The following is a 26,505-nucleotide window of genomic DNA, read 5'->3' as shown; positions in this document are numbered from 1 at the left end:
TGGTTGTTGCTTTCCAGCAAAATGGGGGTGTCTGTAAGGGTGTTTCAGACTGCCATCCAAATTTAGCTCTTTTCCTGTGTGCTTATCCACTAAGGTTGCTGAACCCACTGTATCAGGGGATTTAAATTGATCCTGCCCTCTCTGAACTGGCCCTTGTGGTGTGTTAATCACAGCACTAGCTTGGGGAATATCCATAGGGTTGGGAGGGTTTTCTTTGGGATTTGGGAAACCAGATAAAAATCCTGATAAGGTGCCCTGTAGATCAGCTAGTGATTTTTGGACTGAACCAAAGTTGGTTTGCACATATTCTTTGAATTCATCAAACTCCATACGGTCTTGATCTCTATTCCTTTGGAGCAACTGGACATCTAGCTGTAGGGAGGTGAATTCTAACTGGTCTGTGGAGGAAGAATTAGCAGGAGCTGCCATGAGGAACTACATGAGGTGTTCTTGCTAACAGGGACCAAGAACCTTGCCGTAGAGATTTATAGACGCAAAGGAGGGAATTTTACCACAGCCTGAGCTGCAACCTGACCTTTGTGCTGTGAATCCTGCCGCCGCCTGCACCGCCGCCTACACCCGCTGCCAAGTACATCGGATCTGGGTGGGAGGTGGGATTTTAACACGCAAGCAGGGAGCTTGGGCAACCACTTACCGGCACCAGACCTGTACCGAACATCGCCGCCGCCAGCGCCACCAGCATCACCGCCGCCGCGATCCGAGGAGAAACAGGGGGATTTTACGGCACCTCCAACCCCTTTTCGGTCTCCAGATCGAAGACGCCGCCAAGGAACGAGGCTCTGAATAGCACTTGTCAGACCCGACGAATGCTAGAACACTTTTAGAGAAGAACATGGCTAATTTCGATGGAATTTCAGAGGAAAATGGCCAAGAGTCTGGTTACAACAAGAGGCACCTAAGCCAGCCAGGAACACTGGCGGCGCAAGAGGGGGAAACCCTAGAGAAAAGCATAGCTCCACGAGCTGGAAATCCATGGCTTTATAGCCTTACAAGCAGTAAAACGAGAAAAGAAGGGTAGAAAAGGTGGCCGACGCTCGGCGCCGTTGCCGGACGTCTACAGCGACGCGGGAGGCTCTCGCAGCCGTCGGATCAACCATCGATGGCTCCAGGAGTAGCGGGCAAGCTCGAACCGGTATGGGCGACTGGAGGGCGTCGGATCACGGATCGACGGCTGGTGTCGCTTAGCGCCATAGTTTGAATTTGAACACCGCTGCCTTCGTCTTCGCTGGGTCCTGACACTCTGTATACCAATTATCACGCTCTAGCACTCTCAATTCAGGAAAACAGAGGAATTTCATCATCACTAGCCCCGCATCTGGATGAAATTATCTAAGGTTCTATTACAAGGAAGTAGAAAGTAGTTTGCGAGCTCGTGCGGCTATGGTTTAGACCGATTACAATCGATGCCCAACTCTTGGGGAGTCTCGGACTTATATAAGCAGAAGACAGGTAAAGTAGCAGCCACCAGCCGTGCAAGAAACACTGCACAGTCGAGGTAAAAAAAGGTAATTAAATGCTAGCCGTTAGATTAGGGCGCTCCTACAAATCATCCGGCCGATTTCTTTGATAAATCAACCCGGTCCTGAGACGTTAGATTCAATACTCGTAAGCCGTCAGATTTGGTCAACGTATGTCGTATGTTTTTCTTCGCATCGCCAGGACACCCGCTTCGATCTTTTCTAGCCGCAACACCATCCGCGGTCTGCACACTGCTGCCAGCAACACTGCACATCGCTGCAAGCATGACGGCCGCCACCGACAAAGAGCTGCATTGCAGCACCGTGAGACACCGACGAAGCTCCACTGCGACACCGGGTGCTGCATCACAGCTCCGGGGCCGCCGACGAGCGCTTCATCGCAGCATCGAAAGCCGACGGCGAAGCTTCATTGCGACACCTGGTGCTGCATCACAGCTCCCGGGCCGCCGACGAGCGCTTCATCGCAGCATCGAAAGCCGGCGACGAAGCTCCATTGCGACACCGGGTGCTGCATCACAACTCCGGGGCCGCCGACGAGCGCTTCATCGCAGCATCGAAAGCCGACGGCGAAGCTCCAGTGCAGCATCGATGTTCACCGACGGGCGCCGATGATGCTACACTGTAGTACCAACCCCCTGCACGGCGGGGATGAATCGCAGCACCCGACGCCGGCAAGCGCACTCCATCGCAGCACCAGACGACGGCAGCGCGTTTCGGTACATCACCGAGCGCTGCACACCTCTAGGCATGCCAGCCAACGCTGCATCGCACCTCCACGCATGCCGGCCAACGGTGAAGCTCGCATCTCCCGCTGCAACGCAGCACCCGTAGCCGCTCGTGGAGCTTCAATGCAGTCGTGGAAACTGCAGCGCACGGATTTTCGTCGGAGAATAAAAAGATGAAGCAAGAGGATTGGGAAGAACACCGGTCGGGAAGGGGAGAGCGGGTCAGAGGTGCGGGAAGGCTTTGCGTGGCTGAGCGCTCGCGTGAGGATAAGATTGATTATGACGAAGGGGTGGGCTGCCCCACCGAGGCGCGTGTCGCGCGTGGGAGGAGGCTTAGGCGGCGCTGTAATCAGCCGCATGATTTTGAACGTTTCCCTTAGATTAAGATCCGACGCTCTGGATTCTTCTGTTGAACCTGTACGGGAGGAGCTAGACGACGAAGCGAGGGACGTTGGATTTTGATCGGAGGGTGGGCGATGGAGGAACAGCTGATATACTTGATTCTTCAGTAAACAGGCGTGACACTCCACGCCTGCACTCCAACACGGACGAGCCAGACGAGAGGCGAGATGACGGCGGGGCCTAAGAGCGGCGGGGGCGGCGCGGCGGCCGCGCGAGCCGCAGCTGCAGGGCCGAGGACGGTGCTCATCACGGGGATCAGCCGGGGGCTGGGCCGAGCTTTAGCTCTGGAGCTCGCGCGCCGGGGGCACGCCGTCGTCGGCTGCGGCCGCTCCGCCGATCCCATCCGCTCCCTCGAGGCGGAGATGGGTTCCCCGTCCCGCCACTTTCTCACCGTCGCCGACGTCGTAATGCACTCTATTCCTCTTCCTATTGACCTCATGATTACTGATTTTACTGTACCAGGGTGTGACTGAATGATGTGATATGAGATGCCTTTTCATTTAATATACTATGAAAATTTAGATAACATTTAGCTCGATTCGACCATTCGTACACTAAACGAACTCGGATCATAAACGAACATGATATGAGTAGTTTTTTTACTACCGGTGGTCTATCCAGGCGAGTATGGGTCTCTAGGTTAGAGTCTTGTGTTAGTCCTATTGCTGAGATTATGCAACTGCTAATCGGATCCTATCTTATATACATGAACACAATTTGATATGATGCAGAAATTAGAGGGCAGTAGAATAATTATACCTCCGTTTGGAGAGGCCATCTCGGTAGACAAAGTAGTGTCCGAGGTTGATGACGAATTGGAGCGGCGTAGTCGATCACGACACATCAACGGCCAGTGCACTCCTGATTGCATTTTTTGGAGTAAATTTCGGAGGGTACTGTTACCCTAAACGACACCACGATCAAATAGGTGTAGGAATGACTTCCTTTATATATAGCGCTGTATATGATGTGGGAACCATATTTTTTATTAGTGGCTGAACTAGCAGAAGATCTAGGGGGGGGGGGCAAATGACCAATGCCTCTTAATTTAATCCTCTAAAATATTCCCTTCACTAATTAGGAGACGATGGGGGGGGGGGGGGAGTGGCCACCCCAGAACCGCACGTAGCTCCACCGTTGTCCATCATTCACATGAGCGAATTGCTAATTACCATTAATTTGTTTTAATCCCAAAATTAACTAATGGGCCCACTTTTAACTTATGGTAATTAACATTTTCACCATTTGATCACTTAATATTTCTAACATCTTGCTGCTATGTTACTTCGGCCAACCAATAAGGATTTTCGTGCATTTTGTATCTTTTAGCTTGATGTTTACATTATGTGATTTTGGGGGTTGTCTGGTACATGGAGACGGCTGCAAGCATAAATTGAGTAGGCATCTTGATCAACAAGAGCCTCAAGCATGGAGTGGTGGACGTCAAGAGACGCGTGGATCGGATTATCCTGGTCAAGCTGGTAGTTAGGGACTTAGTTCTCAATGTTATCAACGCGTATGCCTCGCAAGTAGGCCAGAATGAGAACACCAAGAGGGAGTTCTGTGATGGCATGGAGGACGTGGTTAGGAGTGTACAGATTGGCGAGAGGCTCTTCATAGGAGGTGTCGTGGGGAAGCACGAGCACCCATGGGACCTGGAGGCGTCCCTTGTGGTTCGGCGGGGGAGACAGATGAACCAAGAGCAGGCCGAGCGGTCGGGGAACGATTTTTACCCAGGTTCGGGCCGCTAGTCAAGCGTAATACCCTACTCCTGCTTTTGTGTATTAATCTGGTGAAAGGTGATGAACTCTCAGCTGCGTCGTGGCTGAGTGACTGTCTATCCTCTATCCTCTCCTGAATGACCCCCCCCCCCCCCGGTGCATGCCCAGGGCCTCCTTTTATAGGTCAAAGGGGTTACCAACAGTGTCAGCACAGGGTTCTCACGGGGTGCACAGTAAAACAGCTTGTTTTATGATTGGAATGAAAGTAGGATTGTTTATCCAATCCAAACTATTTATTTAGGGAAAGTAAGATCAATAGTTGGCCCTATTGTCTGTGCTCTGTTCTGTTAAGGATTTCTGTATTGGAAACATAGGCATCCTGCTATTCCCTGCTCTAGTTTCAGTTCAGTCATAAACCTATTGCCCGGGTCCTTTGATACTTGATTTCCTGGGTCAACGGTACCTAGATTCCCCTTTGGCTTGATCTTACCTTGGATTTCTGATTGGAATACAGATTGAGACGTATAGTGTGCTACAGTGCTCCTGGCGTCTTAGCAGACGCATTTAAGGCTTCGTCAGGTGCCCCAGAGATGGGACAGGGGTGCGTCCCCTCGGCACTGTTCTCCCAGGTACCGCTCGACACGCGTCGTGCAAACCGACACGTATCGAGTGGCGAGGGGCAGCTGGCCGTTGCGCTGGCATAGGGGCGCGTCGGGATCCTGCCGGGGGCGAACCGCGCTTGAGTGTTGGTAACTCTCCCGACAAGGGTCTTGCCGGGGCTTCGCTGGCCTCCCCCGGCAAAAGGGGCTTGCCGGGGGTGACGTCTTCTGGCTTCTGGCTTGTGGCTTCGGGTGTCTTTGTGGTAATCTGCCGCGGGCTCCGACAAGGTTTGTTGCGGGTGTGGCTCTAACTACCCGTGCACCAGTATGGGGCATCAAAGGCCCAAACTTTGGTGCACCGACAGGAACCCCCGGGCCTAGGCCATACCGAGTGCGAGACGGCGCTGGGCTAGGCCCAAAAAGTGCGCGGGTAGTCGCGTTCGTGATCTATGGGCGGCTATTTTACCGTTACCGTGCTCCTTTCTTCCCACGAGACGCGTCGAACGCGCGGCGTGGGGGTCGTGGGTGGAGTGGCCAAAATGCCCGGGCGCGTGGAGGGGCAGTCTCGGGCTTGCGAAGGGGCGGCCCTGCGTCCTCTCCTCATAAGGGGGAAGCCGCCGAGGCCGCCACCTATTATCCTCCATTCTTGCCCAAATCTTGGAGCTGCCATTGCTCTCCTCCTTTGAGCGCGAAGCAGAGCTCTTCCAGCTTTCCGCCGCCTCCCACCTCACATCCCCTTCTGGCCCTAGTACCTCCTCCTCATCTTGCGGCAATGGCGCCCAAGCTAAGCAAGGGGAAAGAGACCGTCACGGAGGGCGAGATGGCGAAGATGCGGCAGAAAATGGTCGTCTTCCCCCCCGGGCTGGAGGCGGAGACCCTGAAGGCTCGGTATTTGCTCATGTGGGCGAGGGAGACGAAGGCGCATCCTAAGACCCGCGTGAGGCCAAGCTCCGCCGTTGGTGGGCCTAACGGTTATTCCTTCTTCGCGGATTACTTATATTGCGGTCTTTGTCCCCCCTATTCCGATTTCTTCGTGGAGGTCATGTGCTCCTACAACCTCCGGCTCTTGGATTTCACACCGAATGCGGTCACTTGTATGGCCGTGTTCATGCATCTTTGTGAAAATCTCGTCGGGGTCATCCCCAATATTGCCCTCTTCCGCCACTACTTCAACCCCTGTATCCAAAGGGGGGAAGCCCTCTCCGGGTTCCTCGCCTGGATCCCCAGGACCAAAGGGGCGTACATAGACGGGAACTACCGCGAGAAGTGGGAGGAGTGGCGTGGGAGGTGGTGCTGGCTTTTGGAAGATGATCCCCACGCTTCCTGCGAGCCCAAGACCACCACGATATCGCGCGGCAGGGGCTGAAGTGACCTCGACCCGGCGGACGAGAGGCTCTCGGTCGCTGCCACCAGGATCTTGCGCCTCAGGGCCGCTGGACTTACGATCGAGATGGTGGCCGCGGACTTCCTGCGCCGGCGTATCGCCCCATTGCAGAGGAAGGGGAGGCCGGCCTGGGAATACAGAAACGCGACGGGCATCATGAGATTGCGCCCCGGGCTGAACGGCAACTTGACGGTCATGTAGCACGCGGCCGTCTGCCATAAGCTGTTCAAGCCCGAGGGGAAGTTCAAGATGACGGTGAATGTAGTCCCCTTGTGCAACAAGTCCACCGTCAGCTCGATCATCGCCATGATGCCCGTGTGCAACACCCACGGCCTCGACCCGTCATGGGCTGAGCCGAGCGCGGAGCAGGCGCTGCAATTCTTCGACAACCTGACGGAGATTGCCATCCGCGAGGACAACGTCTTCCGCGCCACCGTTGATGAGGAAGTGGCGTATATCGCCTCCAGGGTCCAAGAGGCGGCTCTTGCCGAGGCGGCCGACAGCGTGGGCTTCGTGGGGGAGTCCAACGAAGACGGGACGGTGCCGGAGGAAACACTTGCCGGGCTGGTGGAAGTTGCCGGGGAGCATAGCGGTGTGGCCGCTGGGGGCCCCTCTATCGGGGAGCATAGTGGTGCTGTCACCCGGGACCTTCCTGATGAGGAATCGGTCGACGAGGAGGCGCCGGAGAAGCCCCCAGCCCCCAAGAGGAAGCGGGTTCTTCGCAACGCATCCTCCGACATTCCTGTCTAGCAACCTTCCGTTTCTGCCGCAGCAAAGCGCCGCAGGAGTGCCTCTTCGCCTCCTCCCGCGAGTGCCGGTGCTAGGGTTGAATTCGATCTTTCCGCCTTCGACTCGGAGGATGACGAAGAGTAAGACATCCTGCCGTACCCTTTGGTTTCTGCTTCATTGATTTGGTTTGTTCATCTGGTTCCGTCTTTGTTTTTGCAGGGATCCGGTGTGAGGACCGTCGTCGGGGCCGCGAACAGTGCCGCTCACTTGGGTTCGGTCGCTGGAGTGTCGAGGAGGCTCACGACCTCCGCTTCCTCCGGCCACTCCCGCTCCGTCACCTGCCTGCGCGGCTGCAAGCATATCGGGTGCGGGTGGGTCGGTCGCCGTTGCAACCCTTCTCTTGGGAGGCAGGGCGTCGATGATGTGGAACTGAAGCCCCGCGTCGATGATGTGGAACTGAAGCCCCGACCTCGGGTGCGGGTGGGTCGGTCGCCGTTGCAACCCTTCTCTTGGGAGGCAGGGCGTCGATGATGTGGAACTGAAGCCCCGACCGCTAGGTCAGATTAGCGCACCTTCCCCCCTACCTGGCGCGCCAGAGATGTCGTGGGGAAGCACGAGCACCTATGGGACCTGGAGGCCTCCCTTGTGGTTCGGCGGGGGAGACAGATGCACCAAGAGCAGGCCGAGCGGTCGGGGAACGATTTTTACCTAGGTTCGGGCCGCTAGTCAAGCGTAATATCCTACTCCTGCTTTTGTGTATTAATCTGGTGAAAGGTGATGAACTCTCAGCTGCGTCGTGGCTGAGTGACTGTCTATCCTCTCCTGAATGACCAACCCCCCCTCGTGCATGCCCAGGGCCTTCTTTTATAGGTCAAAGGGGTCACCAACAGTGGCAGCACAGGGTTCTCACGGGGTGCACAGTAAAACAGTGCACTCACGAGATGTATAGTTTGTTACAGTGCTCCTGGCGTCTTAGCAGACGCATTTAAGGCTTCGTTGGGTGCCCCAGAGATGGGACAGGGGTGCGTCCCCTCGGCACTGTTCTCCCAGGTACCGCTCGACACGTGTCGTGCGAACCGACACGTATCGAGTGGCGAGGGGCAGCTGGCCGTTGCGCTGGCACAGGGGCGCGTCGGGATCCTACCGGGGGCGAATCGCACTGGAGTGTTGGTAACTCTCTCGGCAAGGGTCTTGCCGGGGCTTCGCTGGCCTCCCCCGGCAGAAGGGGCTTGCCGGGGGTGACGCCTTCTGGCTTCTGGCTCGTGGCTTCGGGTGTCTTCGTGGTAATCTGCCGCGGGCTCCGGCAAGGTTTGTTGCGGGTGTGGCTCTAACTGCCCGTGCACCTGTATGGGGCATCAAAGGCCCAAACTCCGGTGCACCGACAGGAGGAGACCTCAATGGCCACGTCGGCACATCTAACACAGGTTTTCAAGGAGTGCATGGGGGCTTTGGCTATGGCATCAGAAATCAAGTAGGAGAAGATGTCTTAAGCTTTGCTCTAGCCTATGACATGTTCGTAGCTAACACCCTCTTTAAGGAGAGGGAATCACATCTAGTGACTTTTAGTAGTGGTCAACACTCTAGCCAGATTGATTTTTCTTTTGAGAAGAGAAGACATGCTAGAGTGCCTAGATAGTAAGGTGATACCTGGAGAGAGTGTTGTTCCTCAGCATAAGCTTGTGGTTGCTGACTTCCGGCTTCGGATTCGTGTCCAGTGGGACAAGCGTCCTAAAGTCGTTAGAACGAAGTGGTGGAAGCTCAAGGGGGAGGTAGCCTAGGCGTTCAAAGAGAGGGTCATTAAGGAGGGCCCTTGGGAGGAACGAGGTGATGCAAACGATATGTGGATGAAGATGGCAACTTGCATTTGTAAGGTGGCCTCAGAGGAGTTTGGAGTGTTCGGGGGAAGTAGAAGCTAAAGATACCTGGTGGTGGAATGATGATGTCGAGAAGGCTATTAAGGAGAAGAAAGAGTGTTTCAGACCCCTATACGTGGATAGTGTTTGGAAGTATTAGTATTAGTCTAGGAGTCCTTATTAGTCTATTAGTATTAGTCTAGGAGTCCTTATTAGTCTATGTTTACTTTCCTTGCACCTCAAGTCATGTGTAATATATATATGCCCCTTGGGCCTTCAATAAAGATAAGTTGCTTTCCTAACATGGTATTAGAGCCTAGGTTTAGGTCTTCGGACGCTGCAACTCGTCCTTGCGATCCAAATTTTTTTCCTTCTCCCTCTAGATCAATCTCGTCTTCCACTGACGTTCTCAAAGCTGCACGGGGCACCTGCCGCCTAGCTGCTTCGCTCGATCCAAGCCGGTGACAAGTGCGCCCATGATGCGCGTCCGCCCGTGACGTGACGTGCGCCTGCCCAGCCGTGATCGCCCGCACGGATCAAAGCCCTGCCTCGGCCTGGTTGGCTACTGCGCTACGTTCACACCCGTGCGCCGGATCGGACTACCTCGTCCAGCTCCAAATCGAGGTTGCCTCGACCAGCTCAAGGTCGATGTCACCTCCACCTCCCTGGCCAGGATGTATGCGCTGCTCCACTCGTGTGTGCTCTGTTAGAGTTATAATACAAGTCATGTACCCTTTTGTATTTATCCCAATATATAAGGGGTTTTCCTGCATATAGTCCATCACCTGTACATGTATATATATCGGCCTATGGCCTCATGGGAATACAAGTTGCTTATTCCTAACATGGTATCAGAGCTTAGGTTATTTTTTCGGGCGCCGCAACTCGCCCTCCCGATCCAATCTCCCACGCCGCCGCTCTGATCGAGTTCATCTCTCCCGAAGCCAGCCACGAGCCGGCCGTGTTCACAGCAGGAAGCCCCCGCTCGAAGCTGCCTCAGCCATCATCTTCCTCCTTGTCTAGTATGTCACCGGATTCTACACCTTCATCTCCGGTAACTTCTTCGTCGCCACCCTCCGATTCTCCTTTAGCGATTCCTCCTTCCATTGTTCCATCTTTTCCTCAGTGTTACACTCGACGTTCACGTTCTGTGGATGCCTCTCTGGATGTGCCGTCCTCCTCGTCTCAGCCTACTTATGGCTTGCGTTCTCGTCCTCGTCCGCCTGTTGATCGCTTAGGATTTTCCACCACTGGAGCTGCTGTTCTTGAGCCGACTACTTATCATCAGGCTGTTGTTCATCCTGAATGGCAGTTTGCGATGGCTGAGGAGATTGCTGCTCTTGAACGCACAGGTACGTGGGATCTTGTTTCCCTTCCTCCTGGAGTCCGTCCCATCACTTGTAAGTGGGTCTACAAGGTAAAGACTCGCTCCGATGGTTCTCTTGAGCGTCACAAAGCTCGTCTTGTGGCTCGTGGTTTTCAGCAGGAGCATGGTCGTGATTATGACGAGACTTTTGCTCCTGTGGCTCATATGACCACTGTTCGTACACTTCTTGCCGTGGCCTCTACACGCCACTGGTCTATCTCTCAGCTTGATGTTAAGAATGCTTTTCTTAATGGTGAGCTGCGTGAGGAGGTGTACATGCAGCCTCCACCTGGGTATTCTGTTCCTGATGGCATGGTATGCCGTCTTCGTCGCTCTCTCTATGGCCTTAAGCAAGCCCCCCGAGCCTGGTTTGTGCGTTTTGCATCTGTGGTGACTGCCGCTGGTTTTTCGCCAAGTGTTCATGATCCAGCATTGTTTATTCACCTTTCTCCTCGTGGTCGGACTCTTCTTCTTCTTTATGTTGATGACATGGTCATCACTGGGGATGACCCTGAGTATATTGCCTTTGTCAAGGCTCGTCTTAGTGAGCAGTTCCTTATGTCTGATCTTGGACCTCTTCGCTACTTTCTTGGGATTGAAGTCTCATCTACCTCTGATGGCTTTTTTATATCCCAGGAAAAGTATATCCTGGCTCTTCTTGCTCGTGCTGCTCTTACTGATGAGCGCATTGTTGAGACTCCTATGGAGCTCAATGTTCATCTCTCTCCTACTGATGGTGATCCCCTGCCTGACCCGACGCGCTATCGTCATCTTGTTGGCAGTCTTGTTTATCTAGCTGTCACTCGTCCGGATATTTCTTATCCGGTTCATATTCTGAGTCAGTTTGTCTCTACTCCCACCTCGGTTCACTATAGTCATCTCCTCCGTGTTCTCCGATATCTTCGGGGCACAATCTCTCACCGTTTATTCTTTCCTCGCTCCAGTTCTTTACAGCTACAGGCCTATTCGGATGCTACGTGGGCTAGTGATCCTTCAGATCGCCGTTCACTTTCTGCTTATTGTGTTTTTCTTGGTGGTTCTCTCATTGCCTGGAAGACGAAGAAACAGATTGCAGTTTCCCGTTCGAGTGCAGAGGCTGAGTTGCGAGCGATGACTCTTTTGACGGCAGAGGTGACTTGGTTACGGTGGTTACTTCAGGATTTTGGTGTTTCTGTCACTACACCGACTCTGCTCTTATCTGATAGTACAGGTGCTATTAGCATTGCGCGCGATCCTGTGAAGCATGAGCTCACCAAGCATATTGGTGTTGATGCTTTCTATGTGCGCGCTGCTGTGCAGGATCAGGTTGTTGCTCTTCAGTATGTGCCCTCTGAGTTACAGTTGGCGGATTTCCTGACGAAGGCCCAGACTAGAGCACAACATGGCTTTTATCTCTCCAAACTCAGTGTTGTTCATCCACCATGAGTTTGAGGGGGGGTGTTAGAGTTATAATACAAGTCATGTACCCTTTTGTATTTATCCCAATATATAAGGGGTTTTCCTGCATATAGTCCATCACCTGTACATGTATATATATCGGCCTATGGCCTCATGGGAATACAAGTTGCTTATTCCTAACATGCTCCACCTGGTTGGCTCCTGCTCTGTTCCCGCACTTCCACGTGTGTGCTGCTGCGTTGATAGTTGATACAGCTCTGCATGGGCTCTTTACGCATTGTTTGCATGGCTCTGTGTTGCTTGCCTACATGCCTGCTGGATCTTTTCTGTAGCTACTACCGCTGCTCACATGCTGATCCTTGCAATGCATCTTCGTTTTATGTGCTTTCTAGCTTTCTAGTTTTCTTTGTTTTTCGTTGCGACCACCAAATCCGTTCATATTTTGTGTTTTCTCATGCCATGCGAGTCCACCATACCTTAGTCCGTCAGCCTTTCTCCAGTCCTGATCCTTTCTATACAACTTTTGTGGCCTATTTGCCCTTGTTGTTTTCTATAGGATTTTCTGGACTTCTTTTTGCATTGTCAATCTATGTTCATTGTGCCTTAACCGTCGAGCTTCTTTCGCCGTCGGTTGTCGTGGACTATGATTTTCTGCACAATGCTTTATTCTCTTGATGTGCCATCTTCTTTTGACAACTCATCTTCTCCTGATACTTATGTTGTATCTTCAAGTGATGCGGTGTCTTCCTCCTGATGTGCCATCTTCTTTTGACAACCCGTCTTCTCTTGATACTTATCTTGTATCTTCAAGTGATGCGGTGTCTACCTCTGATGTGCCATCTCTTCGTTCTCTCCTTCGGCGACTCGACAAGTTTTGAAGACTCTTAATGCTACGACGACACTCTCAAGACGCGGATTTAGATTATCATTGTTTTTTAGTATTACATTTCTTCAAATGCAATGCTATTGCATACGCTTTGCATTTGAGGGGGGGTGTTAAGAAGTATTAGTATTAGTCTAGCAGTCCTTATTAGTCTATTAGTATTAGTCTAGGAATCCTTATTAGTCTATGTTTAGTTTCCTTGCACCTCAAGTCATGTGTAATATATATATATGCGCCTTGAGCCTTCAATACAGATAAGTTGCTTTCCTAACAGATAGGAGTGCAGACAACATAGAGAAATACAAGATGACGAAGAAGGCCGCAAAGCGAGCTGTGAGTGAAGCAAGGGGTCGGGCGTATGAGGACCTCTATCGGCGGTTAGACACGAAGGAAGGCGAAAGGGACATCTATAAGATGGCCAAGATCCGAGATAGGAAGACGAGGGATGTTGACCAAGTCAAATGCATCAAGGACGGAGCAAACCAACTCTTGGTGAAGGACGAGGAGATTAAGCATAGATGGCGGAGTACTTCGACAAGTTGTTCAATGGGGAGAATGAGAGCTCAAACATTGAACTGGACGACTCCTTTGATGATACTAGCAGGCGTTTTGTGCGGCGAATCCAGGAGTCGGAGGTCAAGGAGGCCTTAAAAAGGATGAAAGGAGGCAAGGCGATGGGCCCTGATTGTATCCCCATTCAGGTGTGGAGAGGCCTTGGGAACATAGCCATAGTATAGTTAACCAAGCTTTTCAGCCTCATTTTTTGGACAAACAAGATGCCAGAAGAATGGAGACGGAGTATATTAGTACCAATCTTCAAGAGCAAGGGGGATGTTCAGAGTTGTACTAATTACCGTGGAATTAAGCTGGTGAGCCATACAATGAAGCTATGGGAGAGAGTCATTGAGCACCACTTAAGAAGAATGATAAGCATGGCCAAAAATCAGTTTGGTTTCATGCCTGGGAGGTCGACTGAAAGGATCGATATGGTTGACTAGAGGGGGGGGGAAGGTAAATGGGCAACTAACAATTTTAAGCTTTTCTTTAACAAATTAAGTTTAGCAACAAATAGGTTGTGTAGATATGCAACTAAGTGAGCAACCTATATGATGCTACCAACAATAATAACAAACAAGTAACTAATACAAGTAAAGGTAAGAAGTAACCACAAGTGGAACCGATGAAGACGAGGATGTGTTTCTGGAGTTCCTTCCCTTTGAGGGGAAGTACGTCTCTGTTGGAGCGGTGTGGGGGCACAATGCTCCCCAAGATGCCACTAAGGCCACCGTACTCTCCTCACGCCCTCACACAATGCGAGATGCCGTGATTCCACTAGTGGTGCCCTTGAAGGCGGCGACCGAACCTTTACAAACAAGGTTGGGGCAATCTTCACAACTGAATTGGAGGCTCCCAACGAAACCACGAAGCTTCACCATAATGGACTATGACTTCGAGGTGACCTGTTCCGTCTAGGGTGATCAAACACCTAAGAGCAACAAGATCCGCGAGGGATTAATGGGGGAACAACTTTTCTCTTGGTGGAAGTGTGGATCAATGCCTTCTCCAAACCCTAGAGCACCAACAAGAATCGATGGCTAGGGAGAGAGACCGGGCAAGTTTGAGCTTAGGAGCAACGATGGAGCTTGGAGAGGAAAAGGTGAAGTCTCTCTGGGGGAGAAGACCTCTATTTATAGTGGGAAGGAAACTGGCCGTTATTCTGCCCAAAGTCACAACTAAGCGGTAGTACCGCGCAGGGGAGCGGTACTTCTGCTTGCACGGAAGTACCGGCCACCACAGGGAACAGAACACAATCGGAGGAGCGGTAGTTCTGCCAGAGCGGTACTACCGCCCAGCTCCAAGCGGTACTTCCGCTCAATATTGACGATAGGGACCAACGATACCAGAAGAATAAAATAAGCGGAAGAAAGAACGGTAGGGGAGGGAGGCAGTACCGTTCCTCCCCATACGGTACTTCCGCTCAAAATGAAAAAGGACCCCGAAGATGCCAGAAGGAAAATATAAGCGGAAGAGAGGCCGGCCCTGGAGGGCAGCAGTACCGCTGGAGCGGTACTACCGCTTATACAACTTCTGGGCACTTAGAGGCAGAAAGGAGGCTCCATTGCTCCAGGAATCGGATGGGGTGCAAGTATGTTCCACCCAACCTTTCCATACGTGGATCCCCTCTTGATAGTACGGGTTTACCTATGACTCAAGTCCACCAACACTAAATCGATAGCTAAGCACCGTCTTCTCTTTCAACCACTGAGGGGAAAATAACCGTCTCGTGACACCCGATAATTCTTTGAAAGTTTAAGGCACATGATTTGTCCGCAAAGGGCATTGTCATCAACCACCAAAACTACTTAGGATAAATTGTGCTCTTACGTCGATCATGGAAGCCATTTTCTTGGTACGAAAACTTATGGAGAGATACATGGAGCAAAAGAAGGACCTGCATATGGTGTTCATTGACTTGGAGAAGGCCTATATAAGATACCTCGGAATGTCATGTGGTGGGCCTTGGAGAAACACAAAGTCCCAGCAAAGTACATTACTCTCATCAAGGACATGTACGATAATGTTGTGACAAGTGTCCGAACAAGTGATGGCGACATTGATGACTTCCTGATTAAAATAAGACTGCATCAGGAGTCCGCTTTCAGCCCATATCTTTTTGCTTTGGTGATGGACGAGGTCATGAGGGATATACAAGGAGATATCTCGTGGTGTATGCTCTTTGCGGATGATGTGGTGCTACTCGATGATAGTCGGACAGGGGTCAATAGGAAGTTAGAGCTATGGAGACAAACCTTGGAATCGAAGGGTTTTAGACTTAGTAGAACTAATACTGAGTACATGAGGTGCGGTTTTAGTACTACTAGACACAAGGAGGAGGAGGAGGTTAGCCTTGATGGCCAGTTGGTGCCTCAGAAGGACACCTTTCGATACTTGGGTCAATGCTGCAGCAAGATGGGGATATGGATGAAGATGTGAACCATCGGATCAAAGCCGGATGGATGAAGTGGCGCCAAGCTTCTGGCATTCTCTGTGACAAGAGAGTGTCACAGAAGATAAAAGGCAAGTTCTATAGGACGGCAGTTCGACCTGCAATGTTGTATGGCGCTGAGTGTTGGCCGATTAAAAGGCGACCTGTGCAACAGTTAGGTGTGGCGGAGATGCGCATGTTGAGATGGATGTGTGGTCACACAAGGAAGGACCGAGTCCGGAACGATGATATACGAGATAGAGTTGGCCTAGCACTGATTGAAGAGAAGCTTGTCCAACATCATCTGAGATGGTTTGAGCATATTCAGCGCATGCCTCCAGAAGCTCCAGTGCATAGCGGGCAGCTAGAGCGTGCTGATAATGTCAAAAGAGGTCGGGGTAGACCGAACCTGACATGGGAAGAGTTCGTAAAGAGAGATCTGAAGGACTCGAGTATCACCAGAGAACTAGCCATGGACAGGGCTGCGTGGAAGCTTGCTATACATGTGCTAGAACCATGAGTTGCTTGCGAGATCTTATGGGTTTCACCTCTAGCCTACCCCAACTTGTTTGGGACTAAAGGCTTTGTTGTTGTTGTCTTCACTGAATCATGCTGGTTGAGCAATAATACTTTATGTGCTCTAGGATTTTTTTTAGCTCCAATTGTTTGCAATGTGTGCCGTGGAACATGGCTTTAAACTAATGACCTGTTTGGACATGCTGATTAGGTTATTTTATCTTGCGGGTTAGGAGTTTGATAAGTTCTGCTGGTTTGGTGGTTGAAAAGAAATATACGTGGAAAAATTGGTTTTTAGTTGCCAATATTTAGCTCAATCCCGTGATGCCTACAATGCTAGAGTGGCTGCAGAGTCTTGTTGCTACCCGGTACCTTGGCCAATCAATTGGGACTTAAGTGCATTTTGTATCTTTTAGCTTAATGATACCTACATTAGCTGCAAGTGAATGCAACATGATGTGTACCCTGGGACATGGCTTGATACGAATGACCTGTTTGGACATGCTGATTTTTTCGAGAAAATGCAAAGAGACTTCTACATTTCTTTTCATTGAAAAGGCAGAGTTCAAGTTACAGTCCTCCTAAGAGTTACAGGGAGTGAGAAATGGGGCAGAGTGTTGCGAAGCCCTGAAGCACCAGCTTTGGCCTTGATCTCCTTAACAAGGCTGCTGACTGAAGATTGGGCGCCCTCAAAGACACATTCGTTAAAGTGTTTCCAGATTGGGCGCCCTGGAAGACACATTCGTTACGGTGTTTCCAGATCATCCATGGGGTGAGCAAGGCAATGGATGCGAGGCCTTGCACATGGTCTGCGGGGTGCGCTGTTTAGCAGCGTGCCACCAGTCCAGAAGGGAAGTATCATGGTCAGGCGGCATGCAAGACATGCGGAGCCAGGCAAGCATCTGCTGCCTAATTTGTGGGAAACGGATAGCAGAGCAGCAGGTGGTGTATCGTCTCGGTGCTCTGGCAGCAGAGGAGGCATGAAGTGTGGCGCTGAAGGCCGCGGCGTGCAAGTGGTCAGCGGTCCAACACTGGTCCTGATCAGTGAGCCAGTGGAAGAAGCGCACCTGAGGGGGCTCCCAGTTCTTCCAAATGAACGTCCAGGAGCTGCCTGGAATGTGGTCTGATAACAGGATTTTGCAGAGAACCCTCGAATATGGCCTGATAGCAGGATTTCGCAGAGTAAGATCTGCTCGGAGTCCACTTCCATAGGAGGCGATCGGGTTCCGTGGTCAGAATATGTCGTCGCGCGTGTGTACAGAACACGGGAGGCACCAAGGACAAAAGGTATCCCTTTGCCGATCTGTAGCGTGGGGCGGAAAATGTGGACCACACCAACAGAGAAAAACGTAGAATACGCACGATCTACCCAGGTTCTGGCTGCATGCTTGCATAATATCCGATCCTGCCTTGTGTCTTTGTTTATATGGTGGACTATGAGCTACAAACCTTTCCTGGGAAGGAAAAATGTTGCTTTGAAGCCACCAGCTGTAATCTACCAAGTATCCAACCGTAAAGTACGTCTGAAAAAATTATTTCCCTTCCACCGTAGCCAGGCTCTCCTTTTATAACTCAAGGTTTTACCATAGTAGCTACCATGGACTATACCCTACCCTGACAAAGTAGGTGAATGCATTAAATACTCGATGATGTGTCGTCGTATTCTATTACCCGGGAACGAATGCCCGTCCCATCACACCACTTACATCACCATTCTGGTATGGTGAATCAGTGCTTGCACCGCTGTGAATACCCTGGCACACCTGCACAACTGACGCGAAAGGCCTGCCTGAGCAGGACCAGTGCGCCACGTGTTGGGCGTGGTGGCTTGCTGTTCCCGCTTGCCGGATGCGAGCCAGGGGTATAGCGTTGCTCGATATTGTAGTTGTTACCGGGTGTCGGCTGCCCTGGCTTGTTGCCAGGTGTCTCGAGTCCTCCTTCCACAACTTATTTGCCAGTTTCCGCAGGAGGATGTAGCTGACCTTGACGAAGATCTGTTCATACCAACAGAGTCTGGGCTCCTTCTGGACGTTGCAGTTAGTGTCTTCATAAAGATTTGCATGCCACCACAGAGTAGTGGCAGTGAGTCGGTTAGCGTCTTCATAAAGATTTGCATGCCTCCATGGAGTAGTGGCAGTGAGTCCGTTGCCGAAGTGCTTCTCCAGCGGCCTGCCTCGACAAGGAGGCTAATGTGGCCCGTGTGCAGTTGAATCCGTGAACCCATCAGTCATGGTACCGACAGGATGGTGTACCCGACGGCTTGCCAGAGCTGGATGTACTGGCCGATCTCGTGAACGCCCAAACGTGCCATGGATGTCGTGAGCCCAAGCGTTAGCTTGAAGCCCATCAGAAGTCTGCAATTTCCGGCGGCGTTTCGAGATGCATGCGTAAAGCTGCGTTGCGATCTTGCTGACTGAGCGCCTGTCGACTCACCGGTCCTCCCCAAATAAGGCGGTATGCCCATCGCCCACGGCCATAGAGGTGCTGGCAAAGAACATGGTATCCTCTTCCGCAGAGAACCACAGGTCTAAGTTGCTCCGTGCATGCTTGCAGTCATTGCGGCTGAACCAGAGTCATCACAGACAGAGCGTCAGCCCGGTGCGCTCCAGGTCAGGGATGCCAAGGCCTCCCAGCTTAATTGGACGGCAAGTCCGGTGACAATTAACATGGAAGTTGCCGCCATTGGCAGCCTCGTGCCCAGCCACAGGAACCCCCTCTCAGTCTTCTCGAGCTGCTTGATGGTTTTCTTGGGTGGTGTAAAGACCAGCAGTGGGTGCATGGGGATCGCACAGAGGATGGATTTGACAGTCGTGAGGCGTCCAGCCTTGTTTGTGAGCCCTGCTTTCCACAACAGGAGCTGTCCTCGCACCGTGTCCACAAGCGGCTGCAGCTGCGTGGCAGTGGGGCGTCTCGCCATGAGGAGAATTCGCAGATAAGTGAGGGGGAGGTCGACGATTGGGCACTTGGGCACTCCAGGAGCTGGACAACAGGTGCGGCCTTGTCGGGGTCGCCGTGGAAGGGTGGCTGAGCTCTTGGCGAATTTGACGTGGAGCCCGGAGGCATGACCGAACAGCTGGAGGATCTCCCTCATCGTGATGATCTCGGCCGGTGAGGGGTGTCAGAACAGCACGACATCATCGGCGTAGAGCGAGATTGCCGGGATCGAGCGTCACAGGTGCAGCTGCTGCAGGATGCCAAGGGAGACCGCACGCTTGATCAATCACCCGAGCACGTCAACGGCAAGGATGAAAAGCTGTGTGGACAGCCGATCGCCTCGCTGGAGGCCTCGGCGTTGCCAGATTGGGGGATCCGCGTGCTTGCAGAAGACAGCAGGATGGCAAGACAGCAGGTCATGCTGATTAGGCTATTTTATCTTGTGAGTTAGGAGTTTGATAGGTTCCATTGATTTGGTGGCTGAGAAGAAAGATGCATGGAGAAGTCAAACCGTGGTGGTCATGAGTTGACAATGGGTCTGTTTGGCTCTAGGACTAACAATACCAGGCAATCCCAGTATTCTAATTCTGGTCATGGTTGCTAACTTTCTACTTTCATTTTTACACTATATGATAGTTGCTGGACAGTTATTGATATTACAGAGGCTAATGAGCTCATTTGTCTCAAAAGTATCAAGAATTCACACGTCATGTGAGCAGTCTTCTTTCTTTCATTGAAGATTTCAGTTAAGGGAAAATTTAGCAGGGATATTGAACTTGTGATACTAAATATAAACTTAAGTTTGAATATTGCGACATGACATTAATGTCAGTAGCACTACAGTTTATGAAATATGAATGGTGCATTTAGGTTTGCTATAAGCAAAGTGGTCTATTTTCTCACTTGCATCCTATGTTGAAATAATTTCTATTCTGCTTCTTTATAGAGGTCTGACAGCAGCATGGGTGAACTGGCAAAGGCTGTTGTGGAAAGGAAGCAAATTCCCGATATCATAGGTTTGCTATACTTTCTGCTCTACAAATGTGCACTTTAAGCCATCTGGAACTATATGAAAATAATCACTTTTCTTGCTTAAAGTTGATTGTGAAATCACATATTTGTAATTCCATTCTATTATACATGAAACGTGATTTCTCCAGAAGTCTAACTATTCAGAGATTGCTGCAGTAAACAATGCTGGTACGATAAACAAGAATAACAAAACGTGGAATGTTCCAGCAGAAGAATTTGATACGGTGGTTGATACAAATATTAAAGGAACAGCAAATGTACTTCGCCATTTTGTACCACTTATGATACAGAAGAAACATGGGATGATAATCAATTTATCCTCTGGTTGGGGAAGGTCTGCTGCTGCAGAGGTAGGGCAAAATGAAAGGCTGTGCTGATACTGGTTATATTTGGTAACTGTGAGATCTTCATTATATACCAAACTGGGTAACGTTGTTTCAGGTTGCTCCATATTGTGCTTCAAAGTGGGCTATTGAAGGTTTAACACGTTCGTTAGCAAAGGAGTTACCTCCTGGATTGGCAGCAATTGCTCTTAGCCCTGGTGTTGTGAATACCGACATGCTTACTTCATGCTTTGGAAGTTCAGCTGCGTTATACCAATCTACTGAGCAATGGTAAATCTATGTAGAGTTCTGTTTGCCCACTTCCTCGACTGTACAAATTAACACGAGGCATGGAAAATAACATAATTAGCAACACATTAGTGTCCGCTGAGTAGTCTATTGGATCAATCTCCCATGCTATTTCTTGACTCATGCTGCTGTGTCCACATTCCAGCAGTACATCATCCATAGTCATACTAATGTTTCAGAGGTTAAATGTATTTTGTTTAAGTAAAGTACACATTCCACTCCTGAATATGCCATTGAGGCAAAGGACATACTGTTGAGCACACTGTTAAAAACAAACTGTTTAAGTATTGAATCTTTAGTAGCCAGCTATTATTTGCTAGATTTAGAGCTATGATACATCTACATCTGGTTTCTTGTCTACAACTTGCGTTTTTCGCATTCAAACTATCGTGCTTCAGTTACAGCTTATAATCAGGAGCACTAATCAGATTAACCAGACGATTTGTGCTGTTTGTCAGGGCACCCAAGGCAGCTACAATGATTCTAAGCCTTTCACTGGAAGATAATGGTGCCTCACTAACTGTATGATGCTGTAGTAATGTTGTATTAATCACAGATCGGTTCTCAAGTAATTAAGACATTTAACTTGCAGCTGTTGCATCAATTATGTTGTAGTAGTAACATCAAAAGGTTCATGTACTTGGGCTCGTTAGTTTGGCTAACCGTTGTTTGAAAATGAGCTGTATATTTGCTGTTTGGAACATCTTATCTGCTGGCTTTGCTTTCCGAACTGCTTCCCAAGAATTCAAAGCCCAAGCCAAACTAAGAAAATTATATCTAATTTCAACTGGCACTAGAAGAAGGGAGCGCCTGTACCTCGCTTGTAGTGAGAGCTCACGCCTGTAGGCTTCAAACAGGAAACAGGGGAGCCTTCGCCGAAAGCCAGCGCGATTGGTCGGCCACTCTACCCGTGACTTGGAATTCTATTTTTTCTTCGGTTTTTTAGTTGGGGTTTTACCCAAAAAAATGACAGTTGTTTTTAGGAACCAGATATTTTTAAACTATATTACAAATAGAAAATACATTTTAGAAAATGCTCTTTGGGGAGAGAAACTTGTTCACCGTATATACTAGACGATGCCCTGCCCATTGCGGCAGAAACCTTGTCAGAGAATGTATGGATAAGTGGTAGAATACTAAAACTAATGCAAAAATAAATATAATTTTTTACATGACTTAATTCCCTCGAAAAAATAATACATGAGGTGACATGTTTTGCATGAAGAGATTAATGGAAAAAGTAACTTAAGACTTCATGCATGACTTGATGATGTGGCATTGTTATGACTTGATGATGTGGCATTGTTGTATGGAGAGAAAAATTAGCTAATGGGTTGTAGCTATTTAAGAATAGAAAATTACTGAGCAATCGGAAAATTATGTGGCATTGTTATGACTTGATGATGTGGCATTGTTGTATGGAGAGGAAAATTAGCTAATAGGTTGTAGAAGAATAGAAAATTACTGAGCAATCGGAAAATTGCAACCAACCCGAACGGTAGTCAACAATCTACATCGCATGCCCCCGGGCGATCCGCTCCTCCACTAGCGAACTTTTATCCATTTCCGTTAAAAACAACTGTATCTCTTTAACCTTTTTTTTCCTTTCTTTTGAAAACCGATGACAACTTAGGAAGTTTTCTCTTGCACCTTTTTCCCCCTTTCCATTGAAAATCAATGACCTTTTTTTTCCTTCACTACAGTTTCTCTTGAAATAAAGGCATAATGGGAATCAAAGCTCCAACCATCAGGACAACTCACTCCTTTTTTTTGACCCGAAACCGTAGAACAATCGTTCTACGATATAACTTTTTCATTAATAAAACCAATAAATACAAATAAAACAAAAGAAAAAGTCTCTGAGGACTTCTATCTATTGCTAGCTCTATCAAACATTCTAATTAGTTAGAAGTTATTTTGCAGCCAAAGTTTAAAACTCTGAGAGTGCTTGTCCTTTAATTTGTGCTGCAAAAGAAGAAGATCTTGTTTCAGATGAAAGCGTCAAGATTGAAGTGTGTGTGGAATCCCTCTCAAGATAGTTTCATTTCTTTGTTTCCAAATGTTCCAACATCGGAATAACGATCTCAGTTGAGAACTGCCTGGGAAGATGTCCTGCCGCTAGGTTAGTCTCTTCATATATGGAAGTGCCTTTCTTCCTATGGGGAATCAACGTGTCCCGGCATTGTTGTGCAAAATTGCAGTCCCACAGAAGGTGAAGAGCTGTTTCTCCAGCCTCTTGATTGCAGGTTGGACAACTCACTGCTAGTGATTAGATATAGGTTTAGCTTGGTTTTATTTTTGACTACTCATCCAAGTCCATTTTTATGGAGCGGACGAGTTTTCCTTTTTTTTTTCTGGATCTTGTCACCGGTCATAAAATGTGTAAGAGCATCTCTAGGAGATCCCATAAAACCATGTCGGGCTGGGACGGTAAAAAACCCGACACGACTAGCTCAGAAATCATCATGATACTCAATTACCTCTCTTGATGTTCGAATTGTTAATGTTTCATCCTTCTTCCTTGCATACGCTAAATATTGCTTTCTTTGATAATTTGTTTAACTATAAAATGTATATGCATAGGAAGAGGGTTATACTTAAATGTTTGCATCACAATATGATACTCAATTACCGCTCTTGATGTTTGAATTGTGAATGTTTCGTCCTTCTTCCTTGCATATGATAAATATTGCTTTCTTTAATAATTTGTTTAACTATCAAATGCATATGTGTGGGATCGATAGAAGAGGTGTCTAGAGGGAGGGGTGTGTGTGTGGTAGACTAGTTGCATAAATTAAAATCCTAGCCTTTTTTCCAATTTTAATGGTTGGCGGATTTTAGCAATTCTAACAAGTCTAGTGCATCCTACACATGCTAGTCAACAAATATGACAGTGGAAAGTAAAGACATTGCACATGTAGTAAGGAGTAAGGTTTAGAAAGATCAAACGCAAAGAAGTTGAAACGATGATTTTTTTGGCATGGTTCCGATAGGTGATGCTATCGTACGTCCATGTTAGTGAAGACTTCAACCCACGCAGGGTAACGGTTGCGAGAGTCCATGGAGGGCTCCATCCACAAGGGGTCCATGAAGAAGCGGTCCGTCCACACAGGACTAGCCTCACTCACTGTTGGGGATGTTATCCCGCCATATGACTCACCCTATGAGGCCGGGTCAAGATGATGGCGGCTCAATGTTCATACTCAAGATGGGCCCTGACATACAAGACATGAGGCGCAAGGAAGTTTACCAAGGTGAGCCAGCGTGGCCCAGGACATGAAGATGGCGACTCAAGGACCATAAGGTAGAAGGTCGCCAGGAGATTCCTTGCTAGAGGAGCAAGGCGAGTTAGAGACATATCGGGTCATGAATCATAAGGTCACCCGAACTCTTGTAAGCCTAGGGTCTCGACCTGTATATAAAGGCGAGTCCCAAAGGCCGATGGACTTAAGTTACAATCAATCGAGAGCTAGGTCAGGCGAATCCGCACCCTTGTAATCGATTTCATCATCAATACACACAAAGTAGGACGTAGGCTTTTACCTCCATCGGAGGGGCCGAACCTGGGTAAAATCATATCTCGTTCCCGATCAACCCCTTTGAGTCGCCACATAGTTGCGATGGCCTCATCACTAAGTCCTTTCACGAGGACATCTGTTGTGACAAAACCACGACACCTGGCGCCCATCGTGGGGCCAGCGCACGATGGAGTTGAGTTATCAAAGGGAGCCCTTCCATGGTTCGAGAGCTACGCGGTTGGTCTCATGACCAAGAGCCGCTGTGGAAAGTGCTACATCGACAATTCGAGCTGGGGTCCCGAGGACCGTTTGATCGAATCTGGTTACCGGGCCCCCTTCGGCAAGATTCACGTCTTTACCGCCAAAATCAACCATCCCAGCGTCAGATCGGGCGACGTCGCGTTTTCGTTGGTTTCACGCACGGGGTCAACCTCCCAGATGAGCCGGTGACTGATGGGTACACCCCTGTTAATTCTGATGACAAGTTGTCCATGAGAGACACGAATTCAATTTGCCCTCTCTATAACGGAGGGCTTGGGAGTTTCCCCGCAGCGGCGATATCTGAAGGACATCAAGAGCCACCTCGCCAGGTCACCATCTACATGGCAGGGGCCATGCCCTCTCAGGATCAGCCAGATGCGGCAGCCGCCAATGGAGTCAGCGGATCTGGAAAAACACCGGCCCAAGCCATGATGGCTCTGATGGGGGAGATGTAAAAACTCGTAACAGTCGCCGTTACTACAAAAAATCAGGAGGAAATCAATGCAGAGCTAGTAAAACTGCGTGAGGAGATGGCCAAGGTACAACAAGAGATTGACGTTGAAAACACCCGGATGGCGGATCAACAAGCTTGAGTCAACAAGGAGACAAAATGTTTGAAGGCTGAGGTGTGGTGGCTTGGGCGTCGGCGAGACGCCTCCGATGCGGTGCACTAGAGGAGGGATCAGAGTCGCTTTCCGGCCAACCTCAACCCGACTCGTTTGTTTGATAGCCCATGCAGGCGTGATGTGGAGCATAACCTGCCTCGACAGACATATGTACAGGTTGAGCCGGCTCAGCCTCCACCGACCCAGCAGCCGGTTTAGCCTCCACCGATCCAGCCATCGGTTCAGCGTTTCCGAACATCGCAGGGCCACTTCTCCAATCCCGTAGACAACATGCTGGCTGCTACACGCAACCTGGAGTCTCTCCCCATTCATGGAAACACCCCGATTGAGATGGAAGCTAGGAATTCCATCAAGATGCTGAAGACGACTGTGGTTCAACAGGCACAATTCTCTTACAGTCGTGATCGGTTGCACTCCACACCGCATGCCAGCCGCACCAAGAGTCGTCATGAGGAGTCTCCAACGGTTTCCAGCAGCGGTCGCCGATAGCAGCCTCAAACCAACCCGCCCGGACCACCAATGTCGAATGCCCAAGCGCTTGTGAATGTGGCCCGTGCCGCCCGTCAGGCAGAAGCAGATGCGGCGGCGGCGCTGGCGGCTTAGGTGGTTCCAACTTATGCCCAGCCAGTGCCGCGTATAGTGAGTCGGGTTGGTAGGACCGTGGGGATCCCTTGTTTGTCTTTCGCTCTTTGCAAGGAGCGCATGCCTAAATATTTCAAAGGTCCTCATAAGATGCCCAACTACACAGCCGATCTTGAGCCAGGCGCGTGGATTGAGAGTTATGAGCTTGCTATGGACATGCTTGATGCTAGTGATGCAGTGTGTGCCAAATATCTCCCGATGATGTTGGAATGGCCGGCTCGAACATGGTTGGAAAACCTACCGCCCAACTCCATCAACACTTGGGCGGAGTTGAAGGAGCGATTTATTAAAAACTTCCTAGGAACTTGCAAGCGCCCAATGACGATTGCGGATCTGCATCATTGCGTTCAGCGTATCGACGAGTCGGCTCACCATTGGACACGTCGGGTTGCATAAATCATCCACTCGTCGGATGGCATCACGATAGCTCAAGACATGCTGATCTTGGAGAGGAATTGTCATTTTCAACCTCCGGTCTTGAAGCTTGGTCGTTTGAAGCGAAAGGTGGAGGATATGAGCGAGTTGATGGACACTCTCACCAGGTACACCGAATCAGACGACACGAAAGACACCGACTCAGATGATGACAAAGCCAGTGAAAGTAAGAAAGGGGATGGAACCAAGGACCATTCTAAAACCCATGGACGCAATGGTAACGAGGGAGGTCAAGGAAAGAGAAGGCAACAAGATGGCGGGTCAGACTTTGTTGCCAATACCAGCGCCGAGTTCAGAAATCAGCGTCGGAATACTGGTCAATCTCGAGGCTTCAATGGGAGGAAACCATGTAATTAGAGGAGAT

The 26,505-nt window shown here is 49.9% G+C and overlaps 1 protein-coding gene across 2 annotated transcripts; it reads left to right on the top strand.

Annotated features, from left to right (window-relative positions):
• Positions 1–2,749: 2,749 nt before the first annotated feature.
• Positions 2,750–21,335, top strand: LOC123402851 (NADPH-dependent pterin aldehyde reductase). 2 transcript variants are annotated; one of them, XM_045096811.1, is made up of 5 exons: positions 2,750–3,030; positions 19,942–20,011; positions 20,184–20,377; positions 20,469–20,641; positions 21,118–21,335. In XM_045096811.1, the coding sequence occupies exons 1-5, from the start codon at positions 2,794–2,796 to the stop codon at positions 21,185–21,187; spliced, it is 744 nt and encodes a 247-aa protein (XP_044952746.1). In that variant the 5' UTR covers positions 2,750–2,793; the 3' UTR covers positions 21,188–21,335. The 2 variants fall into 2 exon arrangements, with proteins under 2 accessions (XP_044952746.1, XP_044952747.1); XM_045096812.1 differs by having other exon boundaries at positions 21,097–21,186.
• Positions 21,336–26,505: the final 5,170 nt, after the last annotated feature.

Source organism: Hordeum vulgare, chromosome 6H, assembly GCF_904849725.1.
Source record: "Hordeum vulgare subsp. vulgare chromosome 6H, MorexV3_pseudomolecules_assembly, whole genome shotgun sequence".
NCBI lineage: Eukaryota > Viridiplantae > Streptophyta > Magnoliopsida > Poales > Poaceae > Hordeum > Hordeum vulgare.
This window is presented reverse-complemented; position numbering and strand designations above follow the sequence as displayed.